Source organism: Papaver somniferum, chromosome 1 (genome assembly GCF_003573695.1).
Source record: "Papaver somniferum cultivar HN1 chromosome 1, ASM357369v1, whole genome shotgun sequence".
In the NCBI taxonomy this organism is placed as follows: domain Eukaryota; kingdom Viridiplantae; phylum Streptophyta; class Magnoliopsida; order Ranunculales; family Papaveraceae; genus Papaver; species Papaver somniferum.
In genome coordinates this window covers 83,148,404-83,176,296 of record NC_039358.1, presented here as the reverse complement: position 1 = coordinate 83,176,296, position 27,893 = coordinate 83,148,404, and the positions used below count along the sequence as shown (strand labels likewise).

General features: G+C 35.9%; 2 protein-coding genes across 5 annotated transcripts; both read left to right on the top strand.

The window, feature by feature from the left end:
• Positions 1 to 699: 699 nt before the first annotated feature.
• LOC113292636 (polyadenylate-binding protein 8-like) lies at positions 700 to 5,411 on the top strand. The gene is made up of 9 exons (XM_026541523.1): positions 700 to 1,227; positions 2,168 to 2,286; positions 2,406 to 3,059; positions 3,177 to 3,254; positions 3,337 to 3,426; positions 3,723 to 3,860; positions 4,288 to 4,467; positions 4,560 to 4,763; positions 4,878 to 5,411. Exons 1-9 carry the CDS (start codon positions 981 to 983, stop codon positions 5,124 to 5,126), a joined length of 1,959 nt encoding a protein of 652 aa, XP_026397308.1. The 5' UTR covers positions 700 to 980; the 3' UTR covers positions 5,127 to 5,411.
• Positions 5,412 to 14,121: 8,710 nt separating this feature from the next.
• Positions 14,122 to 17,473, top strand: LOC113292609 (AP2-like ethylene-responsive transcription factor AIL5). Of its 4 annotated transcripts, none has more exons than XM_026541503.1 (10): positions 14,122 to 15,175; positions 15,280 to 15,305; positions 15,452 to 15,482; positions 15,605 to 15,692; positions 15,792 to 15,937; positions 16,022 to 16,081; positions 16,185 to 16,258; positions 16,364 to 16,530; positions 16,616 to 16,834; positions 16,928 to 17,473. In XM_026541503.1, exons 1-10 carry the CDS (start codon positions 14,484 to 14,486, stop codon positions 17,234 to 17,236), a joined length of 1,812 nt encoding a protein of 603 aa, XP_026397288.1. In that variant the 5' UTR covers positions 14,122 to 14,483; the 3' UTR covers positions 17,237 to 17,473. The 4 variants fall into 4 exon arrangements, with proteins under 4 accessions (XP_026397288.1, XP_026397298.1, XP_026397279.1 ...); XM_026541513.1 differs by having other exon boundaries at positions 14,123 to 15,175; positions 16,037 to 16,081; XM_026541494.1 differs by having other exon boundaries at positions 14,124 to 15,175; positions 16,185 to 16,276.
• Positions 17,474 to 27,893: the final 10,420 nt, after the last annotated feature.

Here is a 27,893-nt window from a genome sequence, read left to right as displayed (position 1 = left end):
TCATTTCCAGGGTTTCATATAAAAATTAGATATGAAAGAACAAGAGATTAAGATATAAATCAAAGAAATTTGATAGGAGTAATCGAGACGAAACATGGTGAACAACTAAAACCTATGTTTGTTTTCGCTGCAGAGCCATGGCACGGAGAACAACGACGAAATGATCTAGAATCAAATCGGTATACATTTTCTAAATAAGGGTCGTTTTGGCATTATAAAAAAAGATTTTGGACTGAATCGTTAAGATTTGGACTAACTCGTTCATGATTTGGTGAATTTGGACCTCCTAATACTAGGCTTGAGGAGGGAGGACTTGAATTTGGACCAACAAGTTTGGGATTAAACGTTAATTTCTACATCTAAATATGTCGAATCAAGTCAGAACCGTATCTGAGGTTTTGCCGTTTTTTTATTGCCCAGTTAGCCGTTGCCAATTTTGCAACTTTCTGCTTGACCCTAAATCACACAAGAAGTAAATCACACAAGAAGAGCTCTCACGTGTACCAAACCGAATCATATTCGTCCAAATACGTAATCAACCTTATCTGAAATCAGATCGTTGATTCATTATCTAATCACATCACCACTTCCATGACGTCACATAGAAAGTACTATTGAGAATCCAACGGCTTAACATTGCATCAAACAAAGCCAAAAAATTAGGGTTTTACATGAACATATATAAGCATTACGGTCCGAACAGCGCCATTGCGGTGCATTTTGGCTGCCCTCAATTCCACTCTCGTTAGGATCTCCATTTTTGCTCCCTCTCCTACCTATACTATCCATAAAATCTAAAAAAAAACCAGAAAAATCTACAAAATTAGGTTTACAGTAGTCAAGTTACTTATCGGAATTTCTTGTTTTTGAGTATCATTTTCAAGGGTTGAAGTTATTTTTTCCTTCTAGGGTTTGAGTCAAATAAGGAGGAGAGGGAAGAAAAAAAAATCAGAAAAAGAAAAAGAAAAAAAGTTTGAGAAATGGCTGCTCAAGTGCAAGTTGTTCAACCACAACCACCACTAGCTGGACCAAATGGAGCTGGAAATACTGGACAATTTCAATCAACATCTTTGTATGTTGGTGATCTTGAAGTGAATGTAACTGATTCACAGCTTTATGATATGTTCAGTCAACTTGGTGCTGTTGTTTCTGTTCGTGTTTGTAGGGATTTGAGTACCAGAAGATCCCTTGGTTATGGCTATGTTAACTATAGCAATACCCAAGATGGTTAGTCTCTTTCCACTTTTATTTCATTTGTTTAACCTAGAAATTTATTTGGATAGTGTTTCATTGTATTGTTAGGTAATTTAACTCAATGTTGAGTGAATAGCACTTCTTTTTAGGAACTTTAGATTTGTTTCGTAGTAGATTTCATGATTTATTATGGAATGTAGACTGGTAGATTTCATTGATTAGAATTGGTTTCCTTGTTGTGGTAGACTGGTAGAACTTAAATTAGATTAACTTAATTATAGTTCTGGCGCCGCCTTAAGTTTTTCCTGCGATTTTCTTCCAGATGTGGTTATTTTGCTTATATTCTGCTATGATGAAAAGAGTAGGTCAATTTAGTTGTAGGTTATTTTTGATTGGCTCGTTTTAGTGCTGTCGAGAATTCGATTGATAGTGGCATGGACCGAGTGGTTTCATCAGATATTGATGCTCTATATTAACTTGAACAGTTACATTTAACATTCCATTTGTGCAAGGGCTAATCAATGCGTTCATATTTCATTTGAAAAGAGTAGGTCAATATAGTTGTAAGGTAATATCCAGTAGCTCATTGTAATGCCGTTTAGGATTCGATTGATAGTGGACTTGGCCGAATGGTTTCATCAGATATTGGTGTTTTATATTAACTTAAACACTGACATCTGACATTCCATTTATGCAAGAACTATTCATTGCGTTAATATTTTTATTTTAGCTACCTGATACCAGAAATGTTTTTGGTGGTAATGAAGCAGCTTCTTAAAGGAAAAAACAGAAAATGGGGCAAGGAAAACAGAATGAGCTATGCTAAATTACTATGAAAACTTTCTAAATTATGAACTATCTTTCTTTAAATGTTTTCCCTGCAATAGAAGAGATTATTCAGCTCGCAAATGCACAAAGCATGCTTCTATGCTTTTGTTCTGACATCTGATCAGCTTCTTCTTTTTGTTTACAGCTGCAAGGGCATTGGACGTGCTGAACTTTAATCCTCTCAATGGGAAGCCTATCAGAATCATGTATTCTCATCGTGACCCTAGCATTCGTAGAAGTGGGACTGCCAATATCTTTATCAAGGTATTTCATCATATACTGCAAGTGAATATTAAATGGAACTCATAACATTCTGCACCTGTGTCAAAATTTATGTAGTTATTTGCTAACTCGTTTTTTATTCTATTTTAATAATGTTTCAGAATCTTGACAAAGCAATTGACAACAAAGCACTACATGAAACATTTTCTGCTTTTGGAAACATTCTGTCTTGCAAGATAGCCACTGATGGTTCTGCCCAGTCAAAAGGTTATGGATTTGTGCAGTATGATACTGAGGAAGCTGCCCAAAAGGCCATAGATAAGCTTAATGGTATGCTGCTGAATGATAAACCAGTTTTTGTTGGACCTTTCCTTCGTAAGCAGGAAAGAGACATGTCATCGGACAAGGTAAAGTTCAACAACGTCTTTGTGAAGAATCTTTCTGAGTCGACAACAGATGATGAACTTAAGAAAGTATTTGGTGAATACGGTACCATTACTAGTGCTGTGGTGATGAGGGATGCGGATGGAAAATCAAAATGTTTTGGGTTTGTCAATTTTGAGAATACAGAGGATGCTGGTGTAGCTGTTGAGGCTCTTAACGGTAAGAAAATTGAAGATAAGGAATGGTTTGTTGGGAAGGCACAGAAAAAGAATGAAAGGGAGAATGAACTAAAGGAAAAATTTAACACTATGAAGGAGACGGTAGACAAATTTCAAGGGGTCAACTTGTATGTGAAGAACTTGGACGATAGTGTTGATGATGACAAGCTTAGGGAATTGTTTGTTGAGTTTGGAACCATTGCATCATGCAAGGTCCGTAATTTGGGAATTGAATAGAAAATTTCTCTTTATGGTTATCTTTTCTTGTCTTCCTTTTTGTCTGGGACATATAGGCTGCTTTCTATAATTCTTTTGTTATGGAATTAATAGGTTATGCGAGACCCTAATGGCATTAGCAGAGGTTCGGGATTTGTTGCCTTCTCAACACCTGAGGAATCATCTCGAGCTGTAAGTTTTATATATTTGCTCATATCATTCTATAATTTGGCAATTAAGTGATACCTGAATTATCTGTATTTCTACATTGTAGCTTGCGGAGATGAATGGCAAGATGATTGCAAGCAAGCCTCTTTATGTTGCACTTGCACAGCGAAAAGAAGACAGGAGAGCTAGGTTGCAGGTAAAGCCTATTTTATTTTGTTGATTGAATGCATAATGGATACAATTATATAAACTTTCTTGGTGATATGTGTTGTCTACTCCCTTGGTTTTATCTCCAGGATAAGAGCAAGGAGTACACCTCTTTCAATTAGTGCAATACCATTGTTCATGCTTCCAAGAGCTGCAATTTACTTCTTTGTTTACCGGGTCTAGGCTTTAAGTTGTTGATATTTTAGGCTTTAAGGTGTTGATATTTACTTCTTTGTTTATGGAGTCTAGGCATGTTTTAATGAAATTTGCTAATTGCTTTCACAGGCACAATTTTCACAAATGCGGCCAGTAGCGATTGCGCCTTCTGTTGCTCCTCGTATGCCCATGTATCCACCTGGTGGTCCAGGACTTGGGCAACAAATATTTTACGGTCAAGGCCCCCCTGCTATCATGCCTCCTCAGGTACAACCTACTTTGCTTCCACATTTGTGACTAAGTTGGTCATTGGTCAGTATGATTGCACAATTACGTTAGCATCTGTTTTTACCTATGTTGTCAAGGGTAGATGATAGGCACTCTAGCATACAGATAAAGGTTTCAAATGAGATGATAATTGTTGATCAATTAATGTTGTTTCCTTATACGTAATCTGACTGGGCAGTAAAAATTAATCCTCATTCATGCACTGTAACTAGTTAGTTATTTTGTTTAAATGCATATGCATGTTTGGATATGTATGGCACTGTCTGTCTGTAAAAATGAATCCTCATTCATGCACTGTAACTAGTTAGGTATTTTGTTTAATGCACGTACATGTTTGGATATGTATGGCACTGTCTGTCTGTAGTGTCCTAACAGCCTGTTTCCCGTATAATGCATAAATTTCCAGCCTGGATTTGGATACCAGCAGCAGCTGGTTCCCGGAATGAGACCTGGTGGCGGTGGAATGCCAAACTTCTTTGTTCCAATGGTTCAGCAAGGTCAGCAAGGTCAACGCCCTGGAGGCAGACGTGGTGGAGCAGGGCCTCTGCAACAACCACAGCAGCCAATACCACTCATGCCTCAGCAGGTCCGTGGTTGTATTAGATAACATATATTTTGCATTGGGAGTTGCAAGCCGGTAATTATGTTCATTAATAATGCTAATTTTTTCTTGTGCAGATGCTACCAAGGGGTGGTCGTATGTACCGATACCCTCCTGGCCGTAACATGCCTGAAGGTCCAATGCAAGGCGTTGCTGGAGGCATGTTGTCGGTTCCATATGACATGGCTGGAATCCCAATGAGAGATGCTGTTTCACAACCTATCCCTATTGGTGCCCTAGCTACTGCTCTTGCCAATGCATCACCTGATCAGCAGAGAACTGTATACCAACTAAACCTAGTACTTGTAGATATTCTTTTACATAATAATTACACTGCACGAGTTGGTGTGAAATAGTCTGTCCGATGTTTTACACTTTTACTTGTGTTTTTGTAGATGTTGGGAGAAAGTTTATACCCATTGGTTGATCAGCTGGAGCATGAAATGGCTGCTAAGGTGACAGGAATGCTTTTGGAGATGGATCAGACTGAAGTTTTGCACCTTCTGGAATCTCCTGAAGCACTCAAAGCGAAAGTAGCAGAGGCAATGGAGGTGCTGAGGAACGTTCAGCAGCAACAGCAACAAGCTAGCAGTCCCACTGATCAACTAGCTTCACTGTCCTTGAATGAAACCCTCTCCTCTTGATGACTTAATTTAGAGGATGAGGTTCCAACTTTTAGGTTTAAATTCCCTTCTTGTTGGAGACTGAGATTTTAGGAATAAACATTTTAGACATGGCATTGACAAGTACAGCTTGAGTTGCTTTTCACAGAGGGCTCCGGATTTTTGATAGACTGCCAATGTTTTTGTTCCTTGTTTCTTATCTTTAGTTGGTAGCAGTAGTAATAGGATGATTTCTGAAGCTTGTCACGGATTTTTTATGACTGTTTGTGATTTGTTTAAGTGGATTTCTTTTGCCACTTTTAAATGTGTTGCTCTTCTTTATTTTTTTTAAGTTTCTTACAACCTTTGTTATAGAAACCCAAAATCACACCTTTATGAGTGGTAGCATTGCACTCTTCTGTGAGTAAGGTGAGGACATGAAGTTAACAGGACTAGACCAAAATCTTGTTTGAGGTGAAGCTTGTAAAAGACCTAAATGCATCTTTGATGTGTGATGTAGTTGTCATTTTGACCGACAACTAGCAAACCAGTGATAGTACTGTTGTAGGGCTACCCATGTGAATATGTGATAGTACTTGCACATCCAACTACAACTAGTAAACCAATCACATACCTCTCTTGAGAGAACTCGGAGACTTTTGTCATAACATAAGAAGATCCAATCCTAATGCGAATCTAGTTGCATTAAGTTATTTCTGTTCATTTGCCCTTCTAAGGGTCCTCCAGTCTCTTTCGTGTCTTGTCAAGCGACTCAAGCGCCTTATAGGTCATAAGAAGAATTATCACCTACAAATGAGACATAAAACGGCCAACATTAAATTTGTTACACCAGTACTACTACTATCCCAACAACCTACACATATATATTACTGTATGTACACTGATTGCACATTAATGTTGGGACTAAATGTAATTGCACCTATAATCGTTCTTGTAACTATTCCAAAAAAGAAAAAATATTCAGACACTTGTGATCAATGTTCTATAGTACATTGGACAAGGTACCTCACATATTCTTATGTACTATGCTACTGTAATTTAGAGTCCAGACCACACTGTTTTAGTTTTATAAAAAGCATCAAATCTCATTAAGACGAAAATGGAGATGTGAGGACAAACGTGTGACCTCCTAAATTGGAGAAGAAATCCTCACATACACACGAGACGCAAACACCGAAAAATTGTCATGTGATAACTGTGTGCAACACGGGCACTTGCCATACTTAGTTAGGTTCACGTAGCTTACCTCCTCCAAGCCAATTCAATAGTTAGATTTTTGCTATAGTTTAAGCCTCACTCAGATTTTGCAGGCCATGCAATATGTTTGGTTGAAATGGCAGAAAATATCAAGCATAAGCGGCTCTTATGGATGCTGTCACTGAAGTGTTTTTTTGCTGTGATATTTGAAAATAGAAAAGAACTTCGCATTCAACTCGATTCACCTACATTTTCTTTTTCCCAAACTTGCTCTAGCATGTATGCAGACTGCAGCTAGAGCTCTTAATGATTCAGTTTATTTCGCGTATTTCACATGTTTGCCATAAATTTCGAATTTAAGAATCCATCAAGAAAATAGTACGAGTAGACATGAAGGTGATCCGACCGACCGACCGACCATGAAATCTAAAGAACTATTATCAACAGTGTAATAGTATTTGATAATTTGAGGATGCCAATTATGGGTCCTCCTCCTCCTCCTCCTCCTCCTCCTCCTCCTCCTCATTCATTCACATATCAAATCATAAAATCTAACATATTATTATTCATTTTCTATTCTCTCTGTCATTATAATTTGTGGTTGTGAGTTTTTACCACTTGGGGAAAGATAAGACATTTGCCTAGTCCTTCTCCTTCCATTATTGGATTTTCCTGTTCTCTTTTTTTTTCTCCATCTAATTTCTGTTTTCTTTTTGGCATCTGATGCGTTTGGCTGGTGAGTTTGGGGGTGAAGTGAGTCCTAGTGTAGTGAAAGTATGAAACACAAATATATCTTGAGTGCATGCAGTGAGTGGGATATGACGTTGTTTGTAATGAAAGGCTCTAGTCAAAGACGTTGAAACATATAGTAAAAACACAGTAAAAACACAGTGCTCTGTTTAGTCTCTTCGATCATTTCCATCTTTGTGTTTTTTCTTTCTTTCTCTATCTCTCTATCATCTGATCTGACACTTCCTCTCATCCAAGAGTCCTTACTGATATTAACTCCAAAGCCCACCACCACTAGTACAAGAATCCGACGGTGATGATTCTCCCTCACTCTCTTTTTCTTTATTTTAAGGTTTTGATTCTCACTCACTCTTGTAGAGTGTGTGAAGACAGACAGAGAGACAATGGCTTTAATACGAGGTGATTGTGTGTGTGTGTGGTGGTGGGGTGGGGGGTTTGGTGGTTTTAGATGTATCAAAGAGGCAAATTGGCATTCTCTCCAGTAGTCTTGGATTGGACTCTTTTGGAAATTACTTCTTTTCTTTTTTTATTTTACTTCTCCCTCAATTATTATTATTCCCATTTCACACAGCCTTTTCTTTCCTAGTTTAATTGGGGGCCATAACTTCTAATTGGGCTCATGAAATTCTTTTTGCCCCCGAAATTTTTCAGGGGTGTAAAAATCGGAAGATGAATATACTCTTTTACCCTTGATTAATATTTTTTTTCAAGTAACGACCCTTCACCGACATTAACGATAGTTTAGGGTCGTCATATACATCATGATCAAAACAATAACGACTCTAAACTGTCATACACTAACGACACTTTTTAGAGATTAACGACAGTGTATAACGACATTTCTAAAACATTAACGACTGTTTAAGTCGTCAAATGCGTAACCAAAACAGTAACGACCCTTCCAAAGGGTCGTCAGGGAATTGATCATTTTTATGACGACCCAAAACTGTCGTACATTTCCGCCATTAATGAATCTTCGACAGTTTAGAGTCGTCACTTAAACAGTCTAAACATTAACGACTGTTGAGGGTCGTCAATGAATTTTTTTAATACCCTGACGATTTTTCATAAGCTGGAAAAGTTGCAGGTTTGAGTCGTCATTTTTTGGTGTCAATACATTGACGACTTTCTAGAGTCGTTGGGGTATACATCACTCGACATTGACGACTCTTTCTCTGTGTTGTGACATACATCCAATCCATGGGAGAATTTAAGATAATCTTACCATCAACACAATCACCTTTGTTGCTTGAACCTTCCCCAACATCATTTTCCCTACTTGAATTACTCACTTCTAAAAACCCTAAATTTTCCTCTAAAACCTCATCTTCTTCTTCTCAACTCAAACAAAAAAAAAAAAAAAAATGATTCTAAAATCTATGTTTAATCTAACATAATCTAACCACACTAATTAACTTAACTTAATTAAATTTTAATACTAATCATTCAGGGACAATTTAGCCATTTAAAAATATTTTGGTTAAGGGGTGACTCAATTTGAATTTTAATGACCTTTTTTGTCCTTTAATGGGAGGCCCCTAATTGTTTTTTGGGGCCCCCAATTAAGCTAGGTTTTCTTTTTGTTGGCTGACATGATTCAAAATCATTTACTTCTTTTATCCACACATGAAAATCTTAGAGTGTGTTTGTTTTTTCCTAACTCATCTGAATCTGACTCAATATGTTTGTTTTTTTAGTTATATCTGACTCATCTGACTCAAAAATATGAGTCAGTGGTTTGTTCCCATGAGTCAACTCAAACGGGTCCTAGTCATGAATCTGGATCTGACTCAAAATAAAAAACAAACGGTCTGACTTCTGACTCGGACCGAGTCGGATCCGGATCCCGAATTAGCAAAAAACAAACACATTCTTAATCTCACTCAAGTTGCCCGTTAGGAAATTCAACATTTGAATCTTCAACCTCTGGTGTTAACATACGGCCAACTCCGTGTACTAGCTTAATTATAGTATGTATGTCTATAGCTGACGAGGAATCGACGACACTCGAGTGGAAAATGGCAGTCTACCCGAACATAATATTGACAGTTATGTGTTCAACTGGTCTTAGAATACATTTGTAAGCTATGATGATGAGCGTGTTCATACGGAAAACAAAAAAGAAGTTAGTTGGGTGTTTGTTTAATGCCAACTCGGGCAAAAGTCTCGTAATCCAAACTTCATACTTTTTATGTCGACGGCGTGATTCATGCTCGCACAAGTTTTTTTTTTCACCCTTAAGCCTTCGTCCTTGATTAGACCCAACTATCTCATTTGGTCCCCGGCTCAGTCATCTTGACCATGCATACACCATGGTATTGATGAAGCATCCACCATGCTGCATGGGGACCATTATTTTTGGTTTTCCGTCGAAAGATTTTTTTTTTTTTAACACAGGTGAAACTAATGAAAGGCTCTAGTCAAAGACGTTGAAACATGTAAACGTTAATTTGCAAGTTGTGATTTGAATGTCAGGTCGCTAAAATATGGCAAATACAAAAGGAACAACTGACTGTGAGAAGAAAAGAAAAAGGAAAAAAGAAAAGGAGAGATTGTTTTCGATGTAGTCCTCACAATCGAAATCGAAATCTTCATGATTTCATTTTTTACGTGGTCCTCTCCAACTTTTTTCATGAACACACTAAACAGGTCACCTCTCTCTTTCTGATCACACTCACACATCCACTTTGTGTACTAATTCCAATCTTATAAAAGCCGAAATAAAAAAAAACACAACATCGTTGTGGGGGCACACGACAAATATAATACCATGGTTTTACTTTTGGCAGAGAGTTACTCGCAAAAGCTTAATTACTTTACCTGAGGTTATCGCTGCATCTTCTTCACAGATGGTAACTTTAGCCTGTCTCGTTATTATTAAGTACCCGAGTAGATATTTCTCATTTTCATCTAAGGGTAAAAACGGTGTCTGCATATTCACAGGACAGGGAGGATAGTAATGGCGGTATTAGCACCGATATTTTGTAATTACCGTGCTTCTTACAAAAGTACAAAATTTGTTATTTGCATATGTAGGAGGAAATAGTTATTTGAGGGTTTTATTTTGGGCACTTTAATTTGTAATTGGGAAGCTGTTATTGGTTGCAGCTAATTTTTGTATCTCTTTTTTTTTGTTAACTTTCATCGTTTTGATGAGAGTTATATTTTAATCCAATTTGCCATTTTTTTCTCAAAAAAAAATAATATGTAGGAGAAAATATATGGCTGATGCAAGTGTCAACATCCTAGATTGCGAAATACCAAGTGAAGACTAGAAGGCGAAGCATCAGATCAAACCCCAAGGGTCTAGGTGCAGTAATCCAAATATCTACCACATCCAATCGGACGAAGGATAGATGAAGGGGTCGAGAAGAATCGACATTCCTACTTGAATCAGGCGACAAAGCATTAGTAAATGTTACTGATGAAACATGCGCAGAGACTGAAGAGTCAGATCAAGGTGGGCCTGACATCAGAAGATCAACATGATGCATGGATAATCGGGAGGTTTAACATCAATATGCGAAACGACTTCGGGACACTCATATCATTGGAAGATACATTACCAGAAGGCGAGCGTCGGAAGAACTCAGTCATAACCACCCAATAGGAATAACAAATATGTTAGGAAAGTCCAACACTGTAATATGGTTGTATAATAGACCTTTACTTATAAATACCCAACGAGTTAATGAGGAAAGGCAGGTTCTTTAAGTGAGTGAGAAAGGAGAAAGATTGAGTGAAATTATCCTTGTGTATTTGCTAAGCATTATCATCATTGTATCATCGTGAGCACATAATAAGATTCATATTTCACCCCCGTGGACGTAGGTAATCATGCCGAATCACGTATATCCTTGTGCAGGCAATTATACTCGAGGTTCCTTACAGTTTAACTAATTTTAAACTATATGCAAATGATCATTACACTGAAATGATCACTTCTTAACACGCCAATAGTACTAACAACAATCATGGACGTACTAAGCTTGATTAAAGGGTGAGAACCTATTGGATTGAGGTATCCCCTTAAGTACCTATTTTTCAATGAATCTTTTCCTATTCACCGATCAAAGAAAAAAAGGTGAGATCATATTGGTAGCTGGTCCAGCAGTGTGGAAACCATGGTCCAAGCAGTAAATACTACTAGAAGGTATGTGAGTTGCACGTGATATATTTGAGTGGCCTGATCGGGATTTCAGAAGAGTTCGATCCACTGAAAGGTAAGCTGAATGTATGTTTTTGTATCTCAGTGTTCTAAACGAAATTTCAGCTCGTATTATTTTTAATTTTTTCTTATATATGGAGATATTTTAGTAAAAAACTGCAAAATAACCGCGTTGAATAACGATATAATAGAGAAATATCATATAAAGTAAAAAAAGATCACTACACGTAAATTACGGTATATGCGGTTATGCTTTAGTAAGAAGCTGCAAAATAATCCACATGTAAAATAAAAAAAAGATCATCCGCCTTTAGATTAGGACTGATTCTGCATCAATGGTCTCGACAGACCGTGGTTTTAACCACCTCCAAAACCAACCACTCAAGGAGTGGAGTCTGCACCCAGGAAAGCCATCATGAGGTAGGTTGAGTCCCTCCCATATGAGAGGCGATTTTGGAGTGGTATAAAACCACGGTTTACCAACAACTTTTCTTAAATCATTTCTTATATGTGGTGATGTAATAGTAATAAACTGTAAAATAACCCTTTTGCCTAAGCTAATTTCTATGATTCTCCAATTCAACATTTAAGATGCCAAAACAGTCGCCTTTTTTTCTTGATTCAAGCTGGCTTTCAAAGGGTATCATGGACGTGATCTTGAATCAAGTTTATTCCGCATAATGGTTAGATGCATCGAAATTTTACCTTTTGCGTTCAACTATTGGGGGCATCAATCCTAAACTATCATATTTAACCTTATGAGTTGGAATCTAAAAACTTTCGAAGACTCTTTTTACTCTCTTTCTCCTCTCTATCTCCTTCTCCAAAACCAGGAAAAAAAACTTCATCACCATTAACCATTACTGTTCAGATTTCATCCATTTAGGGACGGAACTGAGCAGATCTTTTCTCGTTTCCTTAGTTATCTAGTAGTTTTGGTTTGAGTGGTTTAAGTTTTTGCTTCAATCTCTATTGGTTTTAAAAGATTTTTATGGTGTTTTTGTTGTTTGTTTGGTCTTTTTGTTTGTGTCTTCTCCTTTGTGGAGATTCTTTATGCGCTCTTATGGTGTTTCGTTGTGATTTTAATGGGCATATTATTCTCTTTTTATGAGAAAATCTTTTTTTCCTAGAAGAAAAACCTATTGAAATGATTGGATTATATTCCAAAAACAATTCTTTCAATCTTCAGGTTGCTCGGTACTTTTGTCGGTAGTTCGTTACTTCTCTTCACGAATTATTCTTTGTTAATACCTTTTAATTGTATTTTGAATGTTGATCTTGATGCTTTTGAAATCCATATAATCTCTATGTTATTATGAATTAAATTTTATGAGATTTATCAAAAAAAAAAACGACTCATCAATATGTGGACAACTATTAGACGCATAAACTTGAATTACCGCGATAGGAATTGATTCAAGCTGACATGTCATCAACTTGATTCTTGAGTTTAGATCACCCGAAGAGGTTAGATTAGCTAGTGAGCGAAGAAGAAGAGAAGCGTAAACTCCAGGTTTACCGAAAAATAGCTACCGAGAATTTCACCGACAGATACAAATACCCTAGCCAACTTTACATCCTTATAATCCCAATGCTAGAATCTTTAAACAACTGTCGAACGATTCCTTCTCGGGAATATTTGCGGGGAAAAAAAATCGGTGAATCTAGCTCGAAGAGAAGTATCATGTAAGGTAAAAAAAAAATCACAATAACGATACTTCCTGGGTGAAAAAGACATGTAAAATTTGATACTGTTTAAATGGACGAGAATGTAAAACACAAAATTGGTTAAAAAGACCAAAATCAACAATTTCTAGGTGAAAGGGACATTTATATTTTGATTCTGTTTAAATGGACAAAAATGTAAAAATAGCAAGGATGTAAACAGTTTCATCCTATGCATTTTCAAATATTTTTTATTTATTTGGTGTCCATTTCACCTATAATAATTTTTACTCGTCTATTTGAACCATATTTTAAACGGAAAATGGGTCATTTGTCCAAATATTTTTAAATCACGGTTCAAATGGACGCGTAAAAAATAGTTTGGGTGAAATGGCCAAAAAAAAAATAGTAAGGATGAAACCAGTTTCATCCTAGCTTAAATTTAAAAAATAGCAAGGATGAAACTGGATACATCTTGTGTAAATTAAAAATAAGAAAAAATATTTGAAAATGGGCACGATGAAACCGGTTACATCCTGCCTATTTTTACATTTTTGTCCATTTAAACAGTATGAAAATCTAACTGTCCATTTCACCCAGGAATTGTTGATTTTGATCTTTTTAACCAATTTTGTGTATTTTAAAAATATTTGGACAAATGACTCATTTTCCGAATGTAAAAATAGGCAGGATGTAAACAGTTTCATCCTACCCTTTTTCAAATACTTTTTCTTATTTTTAATTTACATTAGGATGCATCCAGTTTCACCTTCGCTATTTTTTAAGTTTAAGCCAGGATGAATCCAAATTCATTCTTATTAGTTTTTTGGTGTCCATTTCACCCATACTAATTTTTACTCGTCCATTAGAACCATGTTTTAAAAATATTTGGACAATTGACCCAATTTCGCGCTATTAAATTACTTCACGTGAAACTTTGCCAAGGTGTAAGTGGGAATACAAAGCCTTTTTACTTACGTACCAAGTGACTTGCAAGTGACTTGTTTATAGTATAAACCTCTTATTCAATATCAACATATTTTCCTGATTTCAATAATTTCATATTTCCTCTTTCTGCAAAAGAGAAAGAAAAAGGAATCCATACTAGTAGAAGCCGAAGTAGAAAAAGAGTCAAATGGTGAAAAAAATAAGAAAGTGACACAAACTTGAATGATTGATTTAAAGAAAGAAACAACCAAAGGAAAACAGTAATAATCTAAGTAAATAAAAACCTCTGAAACCCCATTGGTTCCCTTTAGTTTAGTCTAGCTGCTATTTCTGTATTTAGACAGTTGGGGATATTTTGTTGTTGGAAGTTAATTATTTTGCACATCTTCCCTCCTTTTTCTTCAACTCCTCCTAGGTTTTGTTTCTCAACAGGATTTACACAATCAAATTGATAGATAGATATATATATATAGAGAGAGACAGAAACGTGAGGAACAGTAAAGGAAGATCATAGAAATTAATTAGCTTCGTCATTCATTTCTATGAAAAACCCAAGGGTAGATTCAGGGTTTTGATCAGTGAGAAAATATTGGATCTTCGTAGAGAAACCGAGAGGTGATTTTGTGGAAGAAGAAGTTTTAGAAGAAGGTATGTGGGATCTAAATGATTCACCTGCTAATGGAAGAGGAGGCCGAGAAGAGGAGAAAGAAAAAGGGTTAAGTAATAATTCCTTTATAAATAATAATGATCAGAATTCAAGTTCTTCAGTTGTGTATATGGAAGAAACAGGATCAGAAGAATTTGAAGAAGCTGGATCATCGGTAAAAAAATCTAGACCCAATCAGAAAAGAACTAGTTGTAGTGATCATTATAGAAATAACCAAGATAATAATAACAATAATAGTAATAACAGTAAGATCTTTGGTTTTTCTATGTCCTCAACACAAGAAGAAGAAGAAGAAGAGGAGGAGGAAATAGAAGATCAAGGAGAAGAAGTTCAGTGTTCAACTGATAACGAGCCATCAGATGAAGTTGCGGTCACAAGACAATTTTTTCCGGTGGGTGAATCATCATCATCGCCTGAGTTAGATCATGCACAGATGGACGGAGGAGGAGGAAGTTTGCCTAGAGCTCATTGGGTTGGTGTTAGATTTTGTCAATCCGGGACGTCGGTGGGTGGCGGTGGGAATACAGGGACTGAATTATCATCAGCGTCAACAATTTCTCAACAACAACCAGCACAGATGAACAAGAAAAGTAGAAGAGGACCTAGGTCTAGAAGTTCACAGTATCGTGGTGTTACATTTTATCGAAGAACCGGTCGTTGGGAATCACACATATGGTTAGTACAAATCTGTGGATAACGTTCACTGTTCTCCTTAGTTGTTTTTTCTTATGTATGTTCCTTAATCATTATGATCATCAGTTCTTTCTTTTTTGATGCAGGGATTGTGGAAAACAAGTTTATCTGGGTATGTTTTATTCATGGGATTTACAGATGATTTTTATTTTTTGCAGAAATTGGAATGTTTGAGTTTTTCTATTTTTGAAAATTGTACAGTCTTTTGCTTACGTTTACTATTGGGTGTTTGCGTGTGATTTTGTGGTTGTTGTACAGGCGGATTTGACACGGCACACGCAGCTGCTCGGTAAGGCGCCCTAATCTCCAAGCTTATTATATATATTCACACTTGCACTCTTTTTTTCTTCTTTTCACAATCTGATTATGTGTAAGTAATCAGTGATAGATTTTCCTTTTGATCATTTTCAGTGCATATGATAGAGCAGCTATCAAGTTTCGTGGAACTGAAGCAGATATTAATTTCAGTCTTGACGATTATCAAGATGACTTGAAACAGGTACCCATCTAGTTCATTTTTGTATCTCCTACATTTCTACCATATTACTTACTATCCCATACATACTACATTTTTGTCTTAATGACATAATTCAAACAGATGACTAATTTAACAAAGGAGGAGTTCGTTCATGTACTTCGCCGTCAAAGTACCGGTTTTCCTAGAGGAAGCTCTAAATATAGAGGTGTTACTTTGCACAAATGCGGTCGGTGGGAAGCTCGCATGGGCCAATTCTTAGGCAAAAAGTACTTCCTTCTTGTTTCTTTGCAAATTAGTCGGTTTAAGCTCAATTATTGTTAACTTATTGATTTTATCCCATTTCTTAAAAGTTCTTCATTGCACAGATACGTATATTTGGGCCTCTTTGATACAGAAGTTGAAGCAGCAAGGTAAATACATGTTCATTTGTCGCGTTTGATTAGTACTCCATTAACTATGGCTTTTGTTAATTTTGATATAATTGCATTGAATTTATGAAACTCAATTTTATAGGGCTTATGACAAAGCTGCAATCAAATATAACGGAAAAGAAGCTGTTACTAACTTTGATCCTAGTATTTATGAAAGTGTGCTAAATCCTTCCGGTAATCTTAAATTTTCATTGTATATACATGTGCATTTCAAAATCATGTCACCCTGGTGAGCTTAATGTGACATTTTTCTAATTTTAGGTAAAGACAGTAGTCATAATCTTGATTTGAGTCTCGGCAGTTCATCATCTTCAAAAAATAGTAGCTTGGAATCCAAAGATGATTATGGATCAAGTGCTAATGCTTCACCCCTGCAGCAATTCGAACAAGGAGATTGGCGAAATGGCGGTCGAGGATTTAGGTCCACGGTAAATATTGTTTTTGTTTCCCTCACTCCATAATAATAATTAGCACTTTTTAATTTAAACTAATTACGGTTCATATTCAACTCAGCTGCCGGATGAGCAACCAATGATAAGCAGCAACCCTCCAAGCCGAGAAGGTAGCAACAATGATCAGAGAGCAGCAATGAAAATGTTCAACAATACTCATATTCAAACACCACCGATCTCTCTCAATAACAACAGTAAGCAGATGAATGACCACCATCAAATGCAAAGATATGATCGTCCGTTTTTACAATCACCCTCTTTTAGACCTCCTCAATATCAAGTGAGTACATTATACACTCAATGACTATGCTTTTCACAATTGTTGTTTCAATTAGCAATCAGTTCACAATCTTGTCTAATCTTAAACTTTCAGTTTTGGAGCAGCAATAGTCCTAGCAACGACGGAGGCCGACATATGAGTTTAGGTAGCGCAACTGGCCTTTCTCTAGCACCAGCCGGAGAACAACAATCAGCTGGTAGTAGTTGGATGAGAGGCGGCAATACTACTACTACTACCAATACTAGTAATATGTGGCCTTCAGGTACTACAAACCAGCAGCAACTCTTTGCAACTTCATCTGCAGCATCATCAGGATTCTCATCGCATCATCAACAAATACTAAAACCTCAGAATTGGTTGCTCAACAATGGTTTTCATCACTCTCCTATGAAACCTCCTTGACTATTCACCATCAGCTTACATAACCAGTATTAATACTACCATTAGCAATATAATGCATGTTTTAATTATGATTTGAACTCTTAGGTTGTTCAAATCATTTTTGCTTGTACTACTTAGATATTATCACTTATGTAGGGCAGTTAGTCCTTAGTTGTTGAGTAACTTCACACCAAAACTAAAATGTATAAATAAGTTTAATTCTGTGAAATTATTAATTAGTAGTTTTATTTTATTCAATTCTTAATTAGTTATTGGTAAGTGCTAACTTGCCATTTTTAGCTGTAAGATGCAAATGTCCCAATAACTAAGCAAGTTGATGGCAATGTCTCTTTTTTGATGTCATTCTGAGATGAGATAGATAGGGACCATAAGGTTTGTTTCCTTTTTTGTGATTGGATTGAAATGTAAAAATGTTTCAGTAAACTACTTAATCAGGTACAGTAATCAATCAGTTAAATAGTTACTGCTATATGCATGAAAAACACACACACGGCAACATCACTACAGCTCATGGCTATTCTAAAGAGGAGTTGGGATTTTTATTTTTCTTTCCCCAAAGAAAGTTAAACAGAGAGAGATGACGATGCTTTTATGATATGTCCTTGTCTTAGGGGTGGTGTCCTTAGAATCAGTACACAGCCAACAACAAATGTAGTCAGATTTTAATACTATTATGAATGATAAGGACTTTACCTTCTTTAGGGTTTGTACATAGGACACTCCCTTCCCCACATACTGTCTTTTCTTTAAATATAATATGAATGATGATGATATTATCATTTTTCTTTTGAAGCATGATATCATGGTATAACAGTAATATATGCTTATTAGACTTAATAATTTATTATATAAATATAGGGGGTCTAGTGTGAACCTCAAAAGGCTAGTTCAATGCTCTATCTTGGGCTATCTTTGTAGGTTGAGAATTATTAACCTCAATTTAGAACATGCTTGTCAACAATGGATGCTGATATGCATCGGCCGTTACGGCAAACCATAATGAATAAGTTTACTGTGCATGTCTTTCTAGAGACACATCTAATATTCTTCTTAAAATCAAACAAAACTAATGCCAAGTAGACCAAATCATAAACTAATGATAACTTTTCACTAATTAAGGTTAAGGTTAAGTGCATATTTCTCTTGGCATACCAGAAAATTAACCAGATTACCAACTAGTTACTTTGATTACTTGCTGCTAGCTAGGCTAGCCATAGCTATATATTTGCTGTCATTAGTTCTATGTCTAGTGTGTCTACCACAAAAAGGGAAACCTGACTCTATTATTGAGAGAATCCTAGATCTATGAAAATCTTTTCAGTTGGGTTGGCTCATCAAATCAAATATTAATTAATTGTATGCGGTGATGTTCGTTGGATCATACTTACTGTTATTCTCTCTTCTTTCTACTTTTTTGGCCAATAAAACGGTACTATGAAACTGTGGTTGTTCCTGTACCGTCTTTATCAGCTAAGTAAGCAAGCTATGGCAGGCTGGTGGTCCTTTATTATCTCTGTTGTTGCATGCATTAACATAGTCCTCCAAAACTCATGATGATAAGGCTATAGGCTTGTAGTACTCGATCTTTTTTTAGGAGTGTGAAAACAAATAAGGGACCATTTTCCCTTCTCATTGGATCTCCGGATCTACCAATGTCCTCCTGTTTGTTTCAGTACCTAAGACTGTCGATCTACTGTTTGCTTCACATCAATCTTTATGGCATTTTTGTCCCAAACTCCCTTTTTTCCAAAATAGCAAGTATTACTCTTCCCATTTACCTGAGACAAAAGACAAAGAAGAAGCGATACTTACCGCATGCAATAGTTTCAAGAATAAAATAACTATAGCATATACCAGATATATTTTTTTATGAAGCATTATTATAGACCAGATTAACTAAATTCAACGTTATGTATGTGGATTCGGAGGAGTCACGTTCGGTAAGAAAAACTCACTCGATTTCAACTATAATAATACGTACACCATAACCTTTTTGCTCAACCGGTTTGCCGCTTAGAAGATATGCTAGACCTGCTGGCCTAATTCTTGTTCATTCGTTGAACTAATATCATCTCAATTTCTAGTGTAAAATGGGATCCCGCAGTACAATGGTACAAAGTACCTAGGGCATGCTTTTAAAATTATGGATTACAGAGAGGCTGATTATTGTGTTTGGCACAAAATTATGCAAATCTCGATTACTAATTATATGCATGTCTCCAAATTAAGCGCTAGTTTTGCTAGAAAACGAAAACAAAAACAAAAAGATGGTCATAAACTAATTATTGTAGGGGGTGGTGGGGAACTGTCTAGCTGAAAAGTGTCCCGGTGAAAAGAGAGATACAGTAAAGCAAGGGTTTAATTTGTAATATACACAACTATTCTACATTATGTAGATGGGGGCAGGGCAGTAGTACACTGGAGATTCAAGTCCTAGCGCCAGACAATGAATTGTTTTAGTTTCCCTTTCGGGAACGGGGGGCCAATTCCATTCCAAAAACACCAGCTACCGTTTGTTCCGGTTAATTAATTATCATCTATCTCTAAATTATATATATACCTTCTATGATTTCCTTTTGTGGTTTTACTTGGCTCATCATCAATCTCTTCAGATGAGATAAATAGATAGATACCCCATACTTTCTCGTTTTTCTCTCTTCTGTCTTGTCTCTCTATTTTCTGTCTCTAGAGAAAATATATATCATCAAGTTGGAGGAAGACAAACCACGAATATTACGAAAGTATCATATCAGTGTCCGGTGGATGAAACTCAAGTTCAAAAATAATCTTATCCGGACTGATCCGGTGGGTAATAGTAAGTGAAGACAATATCATCATTATATCATGAATGAATGCTATAGTATACTAAGATTTCATGTGACGTATTAACAGTAACCGGATCTTGTCTCTGTTTGCGAGTTCATCCACATAATTTAATTAACCATTAATGTTTGCGATTTCATCCACATAATTTAATTAACCATTAATGATCGCCACACGTTAATAATCCCTACATCGTACGCAAAGGCAGTTGAACCACATAAAAACTTGTCTCGCACAACACATATTATGATTTTAGTGGGTCGGTCTTGTGGTCCATATTTGATTATTTTGCAAGCACATGAATCCTTGAGAGTGATCAGAGAAAGGTTCCTTTCATTACATCTCTTCATTTTTGTCATCCACTGAAGACGACCATCCTGCTAGACAAGAAGTCTTTTTTTCTTTCTTTTTCTTTTTTTTTTTTTTTTTTTTGTAAGTTAGTTGCATTAAGAAAAGACTAACTTTGGGAATTAGTAACCCTTACATTTCCGAGAGTAGAGCCATCTAATGTAGAGTTATTGGAAAGTACTCTAACATTTGATTTATCTACTTTAGAGCAGATAGAATACAAGAAGGGGGATCAGTGTCCCAGCTAAGAGCAGAGTTAAAAGTTTTGGCTTCCTTTGCCAATATATCCGCTACATTGTTTGACGTTCTTGGAACAAAATAAAAGCCCAAAATTTTTTGGCAGGTATTGAAAATGTTTTTAGCTTCATCCAAAATAGACTGATTCTATCATTGCAGTTGAGATTCTCTTCCATTCGGGTAATCAAAGAGGTTTTTGCAGTCACCCTCCACAGAAAAATTAGCTATTCCTTTCTCAGCTGCCCAATACGCACCTTGTAGAATCCCTAAGGCTTCCGCTTCTTCAGGGATAGAGGCTGTGAGTGGTCCTGCTTTGCCTGTCTTGAAGTCTCCTGCATCATTCCTTACAATTAAAGAAAAACATGGCGACAGATTCAAGGATATCCAAGCTGCATCTATGTTAATTTTAAGCTGAGCTTTTTCAGGGGGTAGCCAACCTTGCTTCTTAGTGGTATGTAGGATGGATACTCTGTTAGGTATATTATCCTTATACCAGTAGTCTAAATACCTTTGTATTTCTAAACCTAATTGGGTGTTAGTCTGCTGTTTTTGTTCAAAGACCCTATTACATCTTTCTTTCCAAATAAATCGAGATTTTGTCAAGATAATTTCTATAGGAAAGTTAGGGTTTTTGTTGCTTAACCACTCCTTGCATATTTCTAAAAGAGATGTAGAAGTATGTATATTAAGAGTCACAGGGAAAGGGTTTTCAGCCCAAACTAATTTAGCATAAGGGCAAGAGAATAGCAAATGTTCTATAGATTCGACTGTATTGCATCCAAAAGAGCAGTTGGGCTGGACATCTTCCATGAAGGCAGAAAGTTTCAGGTTTGTGGATAGAGCATCTTGCAGACCTTTCCAAATGAAGATTTTAAGTCTTTGAGAAACATTGAGGTCCCATAAACTTTTCCAAAATGAATCTGGTTGTCCTAGATTGTAATGGTTCATTGTTCTTTCAGTGAGCTTAAAGTACATGGATTTCACAGAATAGACACCAGATTTTGTAAGAAGCCATCTAAGGGTATCAGATTTATCTATGGCTATCCTAGTAGTTGTAATTTTCCTAGCAATATTATCAGGAAACATAGTAAAGATTAGTGTTGAGTTCCACTTCTTAGTGAGAGGATCAATCAGGTCCTTCACAAGTGTTAAGTGAGAGTTACAGGTTGTTTTAAAGCTACTTAGATTGGGCTCTAAGTCTGTTATCCATCTATCAGTCCAAATATGAGTACTAAGACCATCCCCAATCTCTCAAATGCTATATTGTTCAATAAGATGAATGCCTTTGCTAATACATTTCCAAATTCAAGAGCTAGTTGAAGGGATTTTGGCTTTGAAAGTAGAGTTGTTTCTGAAATATCTAGGCTTTAATTGGGTTACCCAAAGAGCATTGGGTTCAGTTAACATTCTCCAGGCTAACTTAGTTATCATAGCTAAGTTAAAAATACGAGCATTTCGAAATCCTAGGCCTCTTTTATTTTTTGGTTTACAGAGACAAGAATAAGATCTTGGGTAGTATCCCTTATAATCTGTTTCCTTGCCCCACCAAAAATCCCTCTGAATGGAATCAATTTTGTTAGTAATCTTCTTTGGGAGAATGAAGCAGCTCATTTGATAGCTTTCCATGCTGGCCAAAGAGGATTTGTTAAGTATTAACTTACTGGTTTGAGGTAGAAGTTTACCCATCCAAACCTGAATTATGTGTTCCATTTTCTCAATCAAACTCTCAAAGAGTTTGATTTTAGCTTTACTCATGAAGAGATGGGTTCCTAAGTAGGAATCATGAGGATTGATTTTATTTATTTTCAGAATTCTGCTAATCATTCTCTGGTGTTTAGGTTGTACTTTTTTACTGAAAAAAGTTAGGCCACTGAATTCTGAGAGGCTTCTTTCGGAAGTCCCTTTGGGATTTCAACTTTCACTCTGTTATTTATTTATTTTTTTGATAGAAAGGAAAATTTTATTAGAGAAGATAATATGCAAAGAGTCTACAAGTTATTCTTGAGGGGGACAACCAAGACGGTTATCAATTATTTGACAGGAACAAAGGGAGATTTGGATTGGCAGTGTCGAAGAATTTTGGAATAAGTCAAGACTATGGCAAGATCATTCGTTTATTACCAACTGATACATACCAGAAAACTAGGAAATGAAGTGGCGGATGCGTTGGCTAAGGAAGGACGGAAAACTGGTCCGGCAATTTACTCCAACAAATATCTTTATGTCTCTTTTTGATTTGTTAAGTAAGGACTCAAAGTTTATTTTCAGTGCTAATTATGTAACTCGCACAGCAGCGACGAATAACATTATAATATAATCTCTATGTTTTCCTAAAAAAATAAAATAAAGAGTCTACCAAAGGTATAAAGCAAAGAAAAGAAGGAAGTCAAAACAAAACAAAACAAAACAAAACAAAACAAAACACGAAAATCTATTCTAATATAGATTCTCATTTTGAGACAGAATAAGCAAAATTTAAGTGTACACTTGACCCTTTGACAACATCCCATGGTAAAACCATAGATTTTGCCTCATCACCCAAGTCCGCATCCAACTTAAGCTCATAGTCCTTATCGAAAATACCACAGTTCCGTTCTCTCCACAAAATCACACAATAATCGCTGGTAATAGATCCCATACAATTCTTCCTTGAGTTGATAGATTATGGTGAAACCAACATAGAGCAAAATCTTGAAAAGATTTCAGAAGGACCCATGACCAATTTTGCATAGACATCGGCATATACCAGACCTTATAGGAGATCTTACAGTGCAAGAAAAGATGATTTTTAGACTCTTCAACATTCCCACAGAGTATACGAGAGTTATAAAGATATACACCTTTCCGATCTAGAATATCAATTGTATTAAGTTTGTTGTGAACTAAACTCCACATCAGAAAGGTAATCTTAGGAAGGACAACTGGCTTCCATACGAATGACTAGGAAAGTTATCCAAACCTTCAGCAACTGTTAATTTCTAATATTGTGACTTTATTGTAAAAATACCTTAATTGTCAAACCATCTTCTTGTATCCAACATATTATCCAGAGAATGAGGTGAAGAAACAATTATAACAAGCAAGTCAGCTAATTGATTCACTTCATCATCTTTAAGAAGACGCTTGAAATCAAATTTCCAGCTCCTAGGAATCCGAAATCATGTCAGATAATCTTGCGAATTTGTCTTTTACTAACTTGAAAAGACTAATAAAAGAGTGAGCCAGACTATCATTTCCAATCCAACAATCAAACCAAAAAGATATTTGGTTACCAGAGTGAATATTCAGGGCTGTGTTAGAGCTAACAAGGGAGCTAGTATCAGCAATGCTTTTCCAACAGGAGATACCATAAGTGGTTTCCACTTTTCCCTGTATCCAAAAGGACTGAGAATCACCATATTTATCAGCAATGATTTGGCGCCATAAATGAGTTTTCTCGGTGAAAAAGCGGGGGTCTAACAACACCACCCAATATTTCATTTGGCAATCTGAATAGACAAACTCCAATATACTTTCAAGAGAATCAACTAGATAGTTAGACTCAATCTATAAAAAGTATATCAAAGAGTTTTATATCTCTATCTCTTGATTCAATCCGCAATCAACAAATAGGGATTTGCGAGACCGATTGAATATAAGAGGATTAACTTGAACGGTACCAAAGACCAATGTTCAAGTGTCAATCAATTCACTCAACAACCCTAAGGTCGGATACAAGAAATGATTGATCTTAACGTACAACCTGTGATATTTCTATTATATAAATAAAGTATAATGCGGAAAAGAAATAACACAGACACCAGATTTTGTTAACGAGGAAACCACAAATGCAGAAAAACCCCGGGACCTAGTCCAGAATAAACACACACTGATTATAAGATGTTACACCAAATTCCTACTACCTATTCGGACTAGATGTAATACCTTCTTCAGCACTTGTACTCCTAGCAGAATGCCGATTCTCTTTAGAAATTCTTCACACAAATCTTCTAGCAGAACCCCAGGCTCTCTTTAGAAGATACACCACCACGATTGATACGATTCAATATTTTGTTTGCACAAAACACCGGTTTGATTTCCCTTTAGATGTAAATCAAGGTTTTGGAAATCTTGTGTTTATTTTGATAAAAACAATTACTAGGTAAAAGTAATATCAAAACAAACCTGTAGATTAGGGATTATTATACTCTTCAATAAAAAGAAGAGAAACCTAATAACTCTACAACAAGAACAACTAGAATAAATCTAGAGATATCTTGTTTAAAACTTCTCAAGGATTTTTACGAGATGCCTCAAAAGAAGTTTTTCTTTCTAGCCTTCGATTTCGGCTAACAAGTGTTGGTATACGATCGGAAAATGAAATCTATCAAAACCTAGGGTTTATGATCAACAACTCTTGAATGGTTTTATATCAGAAGAGAAAACCTTAGAATAGACAAGAGGTGAAAAACCTAGATTAAAAGTTGTATGATCAATCACGAAGACTAAATCCAACTTGGCTTTGTGATCCCTAATACAAAGACTTTTATCTCACTCTTGTTCACGAAGAAAAAAAGACGTGGAAAACAACCTAGCTTACGCCAATTTTCCAAAAGGATGAAAAACGTGTAAACTCACGAACTCCTTATTTATAATGAACAATAGCTTGGAAGCTAAGCAAAACTATTTTACTTTTACAAGACTCTCCTAAATATGAGAGTCTTTCCTAAGTTAAAACTCTTGCCAAAATAATTAAATAAATAACTTATTTAGCAAAAATTATATTTATGTGAATAAATCACATTTTAACTTAGGCAAGAATCACAAATACTTTAATATGGTAATCAAAAGTGTTTGGACCAATAGCTAACTTGCCTAGATAAGGAAACATCACCAACTTAACCAAAAATCCCTTTTAGTCACGTATTGGGCCCAAGTTCGCGGACCACTCCAAAGCCCATGGAATGTTTCCTACTAATGAACTTAAATCACTCATAACTTTATCGTTATAACTCGGAATTGAGTGATTCTTGGCTCATTGGATTCACAAGTTCATTCACTATAACATGAGATCCTTTATAAGGATAAAGGTTATTATCACCAAATTCATGAATCAAATAACCTCAAGTATATATACATAAATGTACATTTACCGTCATAGGAATTGTTCCATAGAGTGAGCATTTATCTCGATAGATTAGAAAGGTAGAATTGAACAAGAATCCAAATGAAATCAATCACATACCTTTGTTTATGAAGTACTTGTTGATGTCTTCTTGTAGCATTCAATCTTCAATCTTCATCCTTTAAGGATAGCTTCGATTCAACTTCTTAGACCTAAACTAGTCCGAAACTATCTTTGGTATGCTAAATCAAGAATGCATTTTGGAAACTAAAATTGACAACTAACTTGACATACCAAGGCTAGTGGGTTCAACCGAGCAATGCTCTAACACTCGTAATTGAACCTCCAACACCATTTGGATAACAAACAACGATTCATGACAGAAAGATTAAGAACACCCAGACCCCCTTTCTTTCCTTTGAAGCTTGAATTAACTTCCAGTTAATGAGATGAGAAGTTTTCGAGCCAGCCACATGCTCCCACCCTCATTTTTTTTTCAAGTTGCATGATGATTGACATTAGAGCTTTGAATAAAGAGAAGTAGTAAAGTGGTAGTGAAGATAAAATACATTTTAGTAAAGCCAACTTACCTCCTTTAGAAAGAGTTCCTTGTCTCAAAGTAGATAATCTAGATTCAAACTTCACAAGAATTGGATCCCATATATAGAATTTTCATTTGATTTAGCTCCAAGTGGCAAACCCAAATATTTGAAGGGAAGCTTATCAGTAGCGCAAGCAAATTCCTTAACCCATCAAGAGTATGAATATCTCTAATAACTACAAGTCTGGTTTTAGAGGTGTTTGCTTTCAAACCAGAAATATATTCAAAACATCGCAATGCAGATTATAAGTTGTGTAATTCTTCCTTCTTATTATCCAAAAATAAAATTGGATCATCTGCATAGTGATGATGATTCACCAAAACGTTTGTAGGTGAGACAGAAAATAGATTTAACTGAGCTGCTCTATTAAAGTACCTGGAAAATCCCTCCACATCAATGTTAAAAAGCAATGGGGAAAGTGGACAACCTTGTTTAACCCCTATATATGCTACTTCTAAACAGACCAAAAGGAGACCCATTAATTAGATATGAGAAGGAAGAGGTGGAATAACAAAACCTGAGCCACTTCCATAATTTTGAACTGAAACCAGTTTTGATAATCACAGATTCAAGATAGTTCCAATTCACTCCATCAAAAGCTTTTTTAAGATCAATTTTACAAATGATCCCATGTTTATTTTCTCTGATTATTGAATCCACAAGCTCACTGGCAATGGGAATGCCGTCAAAAATCTTTCTGCCCTCAATATAAGCACTTTGGACTGGTGATATTAGCTTACACATTACTAGTTTCAATCTTGAAGCAAGGACCTTTGCAATAATTTTGTAAACAATAGATAAGATACCGATAGGTCTGCAATCTCTTATAGTTTCAATATGATCTTTTTTTTTGGCACAACAGTGATAAAAGTGGAATTATGTCTACTATCAATGCAACCAGAAGCGCAGATTTCCTCAATAGTTCCCATGATATCAGTTTTATGAAGCTCCAACACTTAAAAAAGAACATTACTGGATACTGAAAAAGAGGGGATCTAACAACCACACCTAATATTTCGTTTAAGCAATCTGTATGGACTAAATCCAATATAATTCTGTGAGAACCAACTAATAAATCGATCTCAATCAAGAAATATATCCAAGAGTTATATCTCTGTTTCTTAATGTAATCAACAAATCAAACAGATAGAAATTTGTGAGCCTGATTATTATGTGAAACAACTTGAACGGTACATACCAAAGACCAATGTTCAAGTGTCAATCAATTTATATCAACAACCAAAGGTTGGATTATATAATTGATTGAACTACGCACAACCTGTGATGTTTTAATTATATAAACAAATATAAGGCGGAAAAGAAATAACACAGACACCAGAAATTTTGTTAACGAGGAAACTGAAAATGAAGAAAAACCCCGGCACCTAGTCCAGATTCTAACACCACACTGTATTAAGACACTACAGACACTATCCTACTCCAAGTTAACTTCAGACTGGAATGTAGTTGAGCCTTAACCAATCTCACACTGATCAAGGTATAGTCGCGTTCCTTACGCCTCTGAATCCCAGTAGGATTCTGC

Coding starts and splice junctions, on each gene's coding strand:
- LOC113292636 (XM_026541523.1), top strand. CDS start 981: ATGGCTGCTCAAGTGCAAGTTGTTCAACCACAACCACCACTAGCTGGA. Junction 3,427..3,722: donor ACAGGAGAGCTAGGTTGCAG/GTAAAGCCTATT, acceptor TTGCTTTCACAG/GCACAATTTTCACAAATGCG. Junction 3,861..4,287: donor CTGCTATCATGCCTCCTCAG/GTACAACCTACT, acceptor ATAAATTTCCAG/CCTGGATTTGGATACCAGCA.
- LOC113292609 (XM_026541494.1), top strand. CDS start 14,484: ATGTGGGATCTAAATGATTCACCTGCTAATGGAAGAGGAGGCCGAGAA. Junction 16,082..16,184: donor ACAGAAGTTGAAGCAGCAAG/GTAAATACATGT, acceptor TCAATTTTATAG/GGCTTATGACAAAGCTGCAA. Junction 16,531..16,615: donor GTCGAGGATTTAGGTCCACG/GTAAATATTGTT, acceptor TATTCAACTCAG/CTGCCGGATGAGCAACCAAT.